The sequence below is a fragment of the Plasmopara halstedii genome (genome assembly GCF_900000015.1).
Source record: "Plasmopara halstedii genome assembly, contig: Scaffold_1343, whole genome shotgun sequence".
Lineage (NCBI taxonomy): Eukaryota > Oomycota > Peronosporomycetes > Peronosporales > Peronosporaceae > Plasmopara > Plasmopara halstedii.
Window position 1 is genome coordinate 180,263 of NW_020188258.1, and position 11,243 is coordinate 191,505.

Here is an 11,243-nt window from a genome sequence, read left to right on the forward strand (position 1 = left end):
TGGTCGATGACCTAAAGTACGCTTCCTCGAACGTTTTGCTACGGCAGCCCTGCTGTAGCCTCACTATCGCGTAGTCCATAGGTAGCCATTGCATCGATCGCCCTGCGCTAAGATAAGCAGGGGTTGAGAGACTCAACTCTCTATGAGGATGTACTATGAGTGATCTGATGAAGTGCCGAAGAGATTCCTTCTCAACAAGCGCACTGATAAGGAAATGCGCCATCATGACCGTCGAAAGGCTTACAAGCCAGCTTCAGTGAGGCGGATGTCCGACTAGAGCGTCGACTGGTCGATGACTTCATGATGTAAAAAGTGAGACCGAGACGTCGGGATGGGTGTATTGCCTTAAGATCCTGCTGTTTGAGTTTCCACTCGTCTCAATAAGACCGCTTTGTCAGCTACTGACCAATTGTCAGTTGTTAACCGAGGTCGGTCCCCAGATTTGTATCAAGCAACCTTTTCTCTTCTCCGAGGAAATTCGAGGTGAAGAGTGCGCCAGGTCGTAAGCGATCACATCACCAGGGCAGTTTGTTGAAGTAGGATCACAGATATAAAATATCACGAGCTTACCGAGTATGGTTATCCACTGCATCTTGATAACATCCTATTGGACCCGTCGACCCGCCTAATGTACCACGTACGTGTGTCACCTATTATACATCGAGCAATGTCGGTGAAGTCCCATCATTCCATTGCCTGGCTGCTGTAAAAGCACTTCAATTTGGTGGCAAGTCGACTCTCTTCCAAGTCTTGACGGTATCTAGACAGAAATGGTTCACGTAACGGATGCGCATACTGAGCTGCATCATTGCACAGAATCCATTGTGGTGTCTCTAGTGGCTCAGAATTGTGTCGCTGATCTTGAGTTAAAGATAGCGTAGGAAAAGATGATGAGGATATTGCTTTGTCTGTAACAATGCGCTTTTCACATCCGACCAGGTGTTAAAGGCGGCGGTCATAGTATGGTTTCGCTAGACACACATTTTGTTTGCATTCTCTTTAGGATAGTACGAGTAAAACGAAATAACTTTTTCTGGTACGACCGTGAGCGGCCCGGTGTAGTTTCGCCGCAACTTTAATCTACAGGACGCATACACTGGGTGTGTAAGCAGAATAACTGCATTATTCAGCCGGCACGTGACGCTCAAATTTTTTAAGCTAGATTGACTGTTTGTATACGAAGTGTAGACGGCTTGATGTCAGAGAGTCAAATTGTATCGACAGCCCCCCCCCGTCAATACCAATAAACTCTGTGACAGTCAAGACTTTGAAACCATTATACAACTGAACTAAAGCCCATACAGTTTTTTTATGCATTATTTAAAGCAAACATAATGAGACGGAATCTCACTGCAGCACTGCTACTTTCCACGGGATTGACGCACTCCTTCTGATAGTCTGGCTTCGGGTAGTAGCGGTAGACATGCCAAATCTGGTGCCTAGTATCTTGATCAAAGTTTACCAAAATTTTGCAAATTCAATCGAATACAATAGTAACCGGTAAGTCATGATGACATTTTTTCCGTCGAAAACAGTTGAGTCGTACCCTCATCACTCATGATATCGCAGACAGCAGCAATATGGATCGGCTAGCTAGATATTGAGATACGCTTTAAATTTTCCAACACGCTCCGCTGATCAAATCTTCATTCATCAGCTTCCAACACACTGCCGGAACCGGTCAAATGACCGATGCATCCGAATGCGGCGGCGGTTTAGCCTTTTGACTTTTGTTATACATGCGCACATGTGTGTATAGTTACGTGTACATGTTGAGCCACCAATATAAAGCTCTTACCTAGCAGTATGTCTTCTATTTGCCACCCAAAGCAATATCATTTGCCTCGTACAGTATTCCGTACTCGAGGTCCACGTCGTGAGGTTCCACCAAACGTAAGCCGTCAAGTGAGTATGTGCTGTATGAACCGTGATACAAGAAAAAGCGGTGCAATTTCGCAACCAGGTGCGTCAATAAACTTAATCAGTACTGTAATGACAATTTTAGTGTGTTGCGAGTACAGGCAGCAAGGTGTTTGAGTAACTGAACTCCTCTCTTTTCAGATATTTCAGCAACGCATGTTGCGCTTGATATCTAAGCTATATGTCTTGCCTCATCAACTGCCAAGGACCCATCGTGACATGCGACAATCTATAGTCGAAGAGGCTTAGAGCTTACCATATAAGTATAGTCAGCACAGGAAGATAATCCTCACCCAAATTCTGCTCATGATTTGTTGCGACGTCACTTTAAGCAACGAAGCATGATTTGTGTTGATCACGAACGACTGAATGCCAAGCATGTGCGTCTGAGCTTGAATAGGGCATCCTTCATTGCAAGTAGCTCTTTGTCATACACACGTTTAGTTTTCGCAGCCGCTTCAGGCTGGCAATATTCAAACAAGATCATGCCTTCATGTCCTTCGGCATCGGGTCGCCTTTTAACACGGTCTATGACAAAAGATGAAGCGTCACAGACGACATGCATGGCCCTCCAGTATAAAAAAACAGATCGGGGCGCGCATGAGGCTCGCTTCCTCGGGCTTAGAGCATTACGATCATCTTCTTACCCACACCCAGCACCGTTTGACACATTTTATGAAGATCGGCGAGGGGTCGAGCCAAATCAGCAAAGATTGTTCCGGATCGTGGAATTGTGTACCCAACCTGTTTTCTTATTTTCTTAAGTCTGTTGAGGGCAGAGGCACGGGACGACCTATGATAATCGCGATTGTTGAGAAGAAAAGAAGAAAAGAGAATGAAAGAGAAGAGAAGAGAAGAAAAAATAAGAGAAATGAAGAGAAAAGAAGAGAAGTGAAGAGAAGAGATGCGGGTCCCGCCCGAAAGCCATGCTTTCCATTTTCAATGAACAATCTAAGAAATATTTCGGCGCCACCGACACACTTGTGTTTCTTCGGCAAGCAGCTTATTCAAGCTTGCATATGTGCACTGCTAGTCAGTATTGAATAGATCAGTTACCGAGTTATATGCGACAATAAACGAATGTATCAGCGAAAAGCGTATATGCATAGCCATGATCTGGCCTGAACGGCTGCGTCGCCAGGCCGAAGCACAAGTAAGCTCCTGTGCTATACATAGCCACTTCCAAAGCATCCGTATTGGAGTGCTCGCTTTGGTGAGAAGGATATCGCAGTCTCTTATCGCAATTGATTAAAAACATCTATCAACTTACGGGCTTTGAGCAAGAGCAGCTATTTATGCCTTTCTCACAACATGACTTTTAAAAAATGTGTTTGCACCTAAATATCAAATGCATTTGGCTGTTATAAGCACGCACAATCTGCCACTTGCCATCACATTTCTAAATTGGAACAAAAAGTCGGCATCGATAGAAGGCTTACAACTTCTCATCAAGCCCGCTTGGTGCTTCGCATAGAAACAAAACATCAAGCACATCACGCTGTTATTTTGGTAAGGGCCACTGAGGATATAGGAGTTGACGCGTATCGTCATTACGTCGCGGATTTATTTCAACAAAGGTAAAATAGGACCCACAGAATCCTTGAAGATGTGACCACTCTTTGCACTCAGTTCTTTGCGAGGGACTTCAATAATAGGCGGGGGGGAGCTGAGCTTCTTATGCGGTACCACACGTAACATTTTGATAACTTCACTGACAAATTTTATTCTTTGTCAATACGCCATTCCAGATTTCGGGGAAATTCTGCCGAAGGTGGTAAGGGGGGGCTTTAATTTCATGAATATTCTGATCAGTCCGTTCGAGAGTAAAATTTATTCTTAATTTTTCGTGAACATTCAATGTGCCGCAAGGTGGGTTGGCTCTTCACACGGTAGTGCTGACTCAGCCGTTATGTTACATAACAGCAAGATTAACCATCCACCTCAATTTCAGTGTCTGGTCCATGTACATGCACCTGATGACCACTCCTCAACTTCATCGGCTTGAGCACAGGTGACACCAGTGTACAGTTTTCATTTCACCGTCACATCAGAGAAACACTTTGGACACATGACTTACGGTCGTTCCTTCCCGTCTCAGCAAAAATACAACCTGGAGACCGCGATATACGATCACCTCTCTCTTTCTCACCCTGAGATCGTAGCTCACTACAGCCTCTGCCTTCTGAGCCCTGCACCGGGCACTATGTAATATGATTACTACTCAATTTTTATCTGTTCTGGTCAAAAGGTGATTAGCTGCATAGTATAAGCGAGTTTGTTACTCACCATTGTTCCACGTGGTGTGAAGTACGTATGGTAATTCCCCAAAACCATTCTCAGAACAAGACTGCCAAAATTCTCGTACTTTATTCCGAGAATCAACAAAATCCTCGAGATTTTCAGTGTTCCCGGCGCGAGGTTTACAGACGCCGTATGTGTATTTGGTATTTTCAATGTATTTACGTGCTGTCTATCATTTTCGGCAGATGAGCGTCACACGTAATTACGCCACGCTACTAAATCTTTAAGACTTTTTGCGGCTCCGCAAAGCTCGATATTTTGATGCTCACAGATAAAAAGCCTGGGATGTGACCCCAGCTCGCCGAGAGAGTATCGAGTAATTTAGGCAAGGTCCCGTTCGCCACTAATATACCTTGTGAATGTGCAGCCGTGCCCAGACTTTCCCAGTTGGCCACCCTGCACGAACTGATACTCGGCCTTCCCCTATAAGAAATTCGTCCGACGATTTTGCTTGGATGTCCGCCCCTTCGTTCATCGTTGTAGAATGCGAAGAGGACATGCAGAGCGCAGATGATTTTTTTTCACAGATGTAACAACTGCGAGAATCACAATGCTGGTCGGTAGCTAGCATAACCTTTCTTCCTCGGCCTTACTGAGGTCCGTGCCCGTGGCATGCTCCTAAAGCCCCCACCCCTCGTCCTAGCTCTCACAATACGAGATTTACAGTACGCAAACAATACAAATCTATCACTCCTCCGAGGTAGCAAGACTGAAAATGACCTTGGTGTGAGCTGAATCTAAGATCGAATACCCTTCGAAGACGGTAAGTGCTATTGCCTATGAAGGGTATGCCTTTATCGTGATAATAAGCGTAGGCAATTCCCGGACATAGTATTGTAGCTACACCCATTACGGCTGGCTGAGAGGTGTAGGCATGTCGCTACAAACGATTTAATGCTAAAATTACATTTCAATGGAAATACTGCGCACTAGCACCCATTCGCACGCGCAGCCTCCTAGCTCGGGAACACAAGAACGACGCGCTGTATCTCCGTGACCGAAATATATATCTGGCGTGAAATGGGTATGTTGTGTATATACACCGTTCACTTTTGAACAACTGTGTGAAATCTATTATTGTACATCTGCACGATATTTACGAATAGTTTTTAAAGGATTGTGGGTATCCAAATGGACCAAAGCGTCTGTACTTTTGAAGATGATAAAACTTTGACGTCCGTGGTACACATGGGTTATTAACCTCACGTCAAGCATTCAAAACAGTATTTTCATTGAGAGTAGTAAAACGTATGCATTTGGTATCAGACCAATAAGTTTGTATGTCGCTCATGAATTCCAGGCAATTGTTTTTTCTCGGTTTTGCTAATGGGTGGAGCGGACGAGCTAGATTTATGTTTGTTTGTAAATGTAAACGTTTTGAGCTGAAGCCCTCTCTGCAGCTCGCACGACAAAGCATCTGCGTCTAGTAGCACTCGTAATCAATTCTAAGACCTAGTCGAGAAAGCATTGTTTTAATCTGTGGGAATAGAACACGAGTTGTTGAATTACCTAGCCAGATAAAGCTGGTTAGAAAGCTCAAGTCTACTTTTTGTTCTGAAAAGGTTCGATAACAAGAGCTCAATGAGTCAAACGCAGCATTTTTCACCTGCATGTGCTAATACGCTGCCGGCGAAACACATCTAGGGACATCCCAACTTGGCATCAAAAGAACTGATGGCATCGACTGTAAAGCCGCAGGTGCCGTGCGTGCAGCCCTTAGATAAATAGGCGAAGAAAGTCTTTTTCTCTCGTCCAGGAATATCGAGATGATCACAAATTTGACTATGCCTCAAAACGAAGTGCAGCATCTTGCATGTAGTATTTAAGCCAGAAGAGGCACTAACGCTTAGAACGTCGGTGAAAGAGGTGATTCAGACGTAAAAATTTAAATGACAAATGCCGCCGAAGTTCCCGTCGTCTAGCGATGCGTATCGTATGCGTTCGAAGTATTTGTCCATCCGTCAAGAGCGACGACAACTTCTGGAATATATTTAGGAGTTAAAACTCTGATCGATGCATGACGTCAGACCCCTTTCGAAAGAGGTACCGGTTACAACTATCATAAAAGTTTAATTAATGGGTGCGACATGAACCAATAGCTTCCGCGTCCAACCTTCTGCTCTCGAAGAAACGGTGAGTGCTGCAATGAATTTGAAGTACTGCAATGTATTCGGAGTACTGCTTCCGTGCTTCGGCATCCGAATGGAGTATTAAGAGTGGAGCTATATGGCGCGTTAGTGGCGGTGATTCTTGAAAGTACTCTCGAGCAAGAGTGAGATCTTTTTGCTGTCGATCGGCACCGTGATACTCATATCTTTTGAATGCGTGAGAAACTAGTCACACTTGCTCTGTGCATCCTACTTTATCTCCACCAAGAGGTACGAAAAGTCGTGCTCTCGCACATTGTCGTTTGCCGAATTCGTTGCGGATAAAGTTCAAGTTCCAAAAGATGCAGAAGGCCCTCGAGGAAGGTATGAACTAATTATTTCTTGTGTATGTCGAAGTCGATGGGATATCACAAAATCATTCTCATAGTAGCGAGGCTCACACCCGAATCATGTTGCTATCAACATCAACGTTCCGGGCTTTGTGACGTCGCGGACAGTCGAGATTAATTGGGGACATCGTGCAGTTACCAGCATGATTGCCGCAAACATCAGACAAACCTCGGAAACACAAAAGATACCAAAACGAATGCAACATTTGTGTGTCTTGCGACATGGACACTGACAAAAGTGGTGAAGGCTCGGTTGAGAAAATTACGGTAAATTCGATAGCCTCGACATCGTAGAGCGCTGCCATCCTTTGAACCTGGATTGGATATATTATCTTACTCTGGATATAGCTCGGCGTGAGCATCATGATTCATGGGTTGCCACGAAGCCGAAAAATATGTGTCACGCAGTTCTCATATGGTGGATTCTCGGTGATTCATAAACTCATTTCTACCATGAGTAGAAACGCTCTGTTGCGGGCTCAAAGCTACGATAGCTTTTGTGAAAGACATGGTATAACCTGAAGTATCCAAATGAAATATTGCTAAGTGCCTGGAGCTCAGAGCGAGCGCCTGTGAGCCGCGGCTAACGATAATACAGGCAAACTGATCGTTTCTTCGTGGTCTACAAACTATATCTCTGCTGAGGCAGAAATGAACGACAAAAGCGTCGTGTCTGCAGAGGGGATCTCTCGCGGAACGGTCAGATATGGCTATAATGTGTTATCCCCTGTGCCAGAGCTGGTGAAGACAAGTGAGAGCGCGCGCCTGCCAAGCGTGGTATCCTGTGGAGACAGGCATTTGCAAGTTGCAGGTAGAAAAGAAAGGCCGTGACAGACCCGATTAAATATTATTGCTTAATCAACATGACCGGGTAACGCGCCAACTTTGCAAAGTCATGAAGTTGTACATGTAAAGAGTAAAAAATATTCAGTCGTGAGCGGAGTCACCTCGGTAGTTGTAAGTGTTGTAAGTATCCTCAAAATCCAGAGCAAAAGCTCGCATTGGGCTGAAAGAAGTATCATTCGTGGTTTTGTTCAACAAATTAAAAAGGACATCTCACCAAAATGTTACGGCTGCTTTCGAAGAAATAGCAGATCTCATAATCTGCCATGGACAGGCATCTCTAAATATGGCAATTCATAAATGGAGTCTCTATTTTTCGTATCAGATTTTGTCATCTTCAGTATATAAAAATATATTATAAACAACAATAATTCACGTTACTGTGCTACAAGAAATCACTTACAATATGGTCTCTCAACTACCATGCGTGACCAGAAGTCGTTCAAGGTAGTCGCCAATGTGCTGCGAAGAAATCGTCAACATCGTGGACATCTGAAGGTTTTTTTATATTTTAGAATCCACGATTATAAGCAGCACCATTGTCTATATCATAAGCGTCGAGGAGAGAAATATTGAAATTTGTCACCTGAAGAAAATTTAAGATAAATTCCACTTTAATGAGTTTGAACCCCCTTTTAATACTGACAAGTGGAACACGTGAAAAAAATGACATTTTCATGAAAACAGATCCGAGACGATGACGTTCCTAGTCAGAAGATCGAAAGTTGATGTGGTTGTTCGAGATATGCTTTGGTATGATGATGAAATGACACATCAAACGAGTTTTAATGCACTGTCGCTGTTAAATCTTGATGATTATGATAACTTTGTAATCGAGATCAGTTTGATGGAACAATTTCTGTTGGCATCCTGATTCGCGGTTGCGGCAAGCCTTTCGCGTTACTTCTGATGTGAAATAAAATGCACAGCAGGTCTACGATATTCCAAAACTCGGTGCTCGCAATGAAGGTCTAGTTGTTCTATGCTTGGGCTATTTAATTGAACATATTGCTCAGACTTGGAGCAGTAAGTAGGCGTTGCAAGTGGCCTTTAGTCTATCACCTGATGATCCAGGAGTCTCTTAGATTGACATTTGAGCACTATAGTTCCAGAAGTCTTTTCATAAAGATATTTACTCGAGTATCATCACGTTTTCGGTCGGCAAACAATGTTTAAGCCCAGTGAATGTGCCGAAGTATTACATGGTTGTCGAGGCGCTTGACCACGACAACAGACTGCTGTCAAACCATTCCTAATGTGCTCAAAGTGATTTTCGTTTGTAAAGCGCGATTCTGAATGAGATTGCCCTACTATTCACGGCGACGAAACTTTGAACAAGAATACACGTGCTATGACTAAGCTTTTTCTAGCGCGGGATGCTGGCAGCTATCTAAGCCGCTGAAGGACCGGGATTATTTCGTCCGGTGGGGACACTTGCCCACCTAACTATCACAGACTGGTAGGGCAGTCGCACCAAAAGGTGGAAGTGATCGAGCAATTAAGTTACCTATCTTCGGCTGCCGTGGATCGGATCCTATCGGTATCGAACCAGATGCCTCTCAATCCCAGGTCATGCGACTTTGATTTTACCGCTGATTTATTGAAAGCTTCTTTAAGCAAAAGTTGGCGATCTGATACCGGTGGAGGCCGTTCAAAATGGATTTCATGATTAGTATTGCGGATAAACCACAATGCTTCCTAGGAGCTAATGACTCTGAAATAATTGAATGTTGTCCGGGTAGTCTTCAGACTGTCGGTCTCGCTTACACAAAGCTCTATGAATCAATTAAATAACTGCTGAATGTTATAGATTGTGAGCAAAGAATCAGGAATGTGCTGGACCACATGAACGAAGAGACGAGATTCAATGAAATTTAAAGTACTATGGGACTGAGGACTGGTTTTCTGAAGTAATCGAATTCTTTGGAGGCTTAGTCCCACGTTTTTTATGTTACCGTCATGGTTGAAAGAGATTTATCTGCTCTCAAATAAAAACTTTACAGCTTTAATCTGACTTCTTGAAAGGAATGTTGCCAAGCCGTCAAACTACTTCTATATGAAAGAATCAGTGAGGAAAAGCACCGTTCTAATGCTATATGCTCCGTAACTCATAGAGATACGATACATTGAAAATCTATTGCTTATTTTTTTTATAGAATAACCTGGTCATGGCTGAGTCCGTCGCTAAGTATACTCAGACAGCACGGTGGACAGCTATCTTCGAGGGTTCTAAGGAGTCCTGTTTTCTCTGAAGAAAATTCACGATGTGATGACAAGAAATCCACCAAGCACGGAAACCCTTAGATTGAGATGAATAGTGCTTCATGAGATTGTCATGGTTCATGTAATCAGCTGTGACGTTTCCTGGTCATGACCCTTACCTAGGAAAAAGGTGAGATGTCATTGACGCAATGTTTCAAGAAAAGTACGAAACGGGTGTGGCTCGGCGCCGACTTTCGGTGTCAGTAAGATTAACGCCAAGAAGGATTGAACATGCTTATAATGACAGCCACATTTCCTGCACGGATGTCCACATTCCAAAGATGTACCACACAACAGTACATTCCGGCACGAATGTCTTTTCTTCGATAAAAGTAACGCACAATATTATTGTCTGATTTTTGTTGTCCTAGACCTGGTTGATATATGTAATTATTTGCTGATGAATGATAGCACTATCACTCTTACCGCAAAGTACCTCGAGTGCTGGTTATTGCCACAAGGAGTGACAAGCGTACCAGCCTCTTTTAACAGGCCAATGAAGCGGCTTTTCACGCCACATCAGAGCAATCCACAAACTTAATTCGGCGTTTATTTGTCCATAGCCACACAGAGAATGGAAAGTCGGATGATCAGAACCACGTTAAAAACTTGCGAGCGTTGCTCGAATAAATGCGCTTAAGTTATGCGTTCGCGATATAGACAAATGTGTCTTTGGTGCCAAAAAATTTCATGTTCTGGGGTCAACGGGTAGCTATCGGAATCATCAGGGTCATCATCGATCAAGTAGTGCCTCGCATTCAAAAGGACTGGAGGAAGTGGTTTGGCCTAGCTAACATCTTGCACAATTCAGATCAAATGTCAACTCGGCACGACCCCTCGCCATCCTTCCTTAAACATGTCAATTTTTTACTGCGGTAGAGGGCTGTTGAGGCTGTGAGATTTAGCCGCATGCGTGCGTTATTTGAAGCTCATTTGAACCTTGACCGGCCATACCATGTACTTTATCTAGCGTTTTACGGCAAACAGGCGTCATCAAGCATGAAGGCGCAATCGCGGTTGAACTTCACTAGCTTGAAGCGGTAAGGAGCTACTTGTATTAGTTTTTCAGGCTCAGATGCATCTGATTGGCTCTCAGCTGTTTGTAAACTATACAAATCATGCATCGTTACGCATGGCGACGTCGTCACTACATTTCTGACAGATAATGAATGATGATTATTCTTCTTTGCCGACTGTACCTTTAAGTTAAGCTTTAAGCTGGTTTGGCTGAATGTGATGGTGATGCGCTTTTGCGTCACCCCGACTATTGTTGTTACATGATGCCGTCGCTAAGTTGTTAAGACGATACATGTCAAACGCAGCATGTGCTACGTTGTTAAAAGTTTAGTAAAGCTGATAGTATAAGAACTCAAATTAAGCTATGTCAAAGCGCGAAACTGCGCGCCTGCATCGCTACACC

General features: G+C 43.8%; 1 protein-coding gene across 1 annotated transcript; it reads left to right on the forward strand.

Annotated features, from left to right (window-relative positions):
* Positions 1-2,483: 2,483 nt before the first annotated feature.
* On the forward strand, positions 2,484-2,719 carry PHALS_01064 (uncharacterized protein; the record flags this gene model as incomplete). The annotated part of the gene is made up of 2 exons (XM_024730855.1): positions 2,484-2,645; positions 2,702-2,719. The coding sequence occupies 2 exons, from the start codon at positions 2,484-2,486 to the stop codon at positions 2,717-2,719; spliced, it is 180 nt and encodes a 59-aa protein (XP_024581091.1).
* Between the last annotated feature and the right edge of the window lie 8,524 nt (positions 2,720-11,243).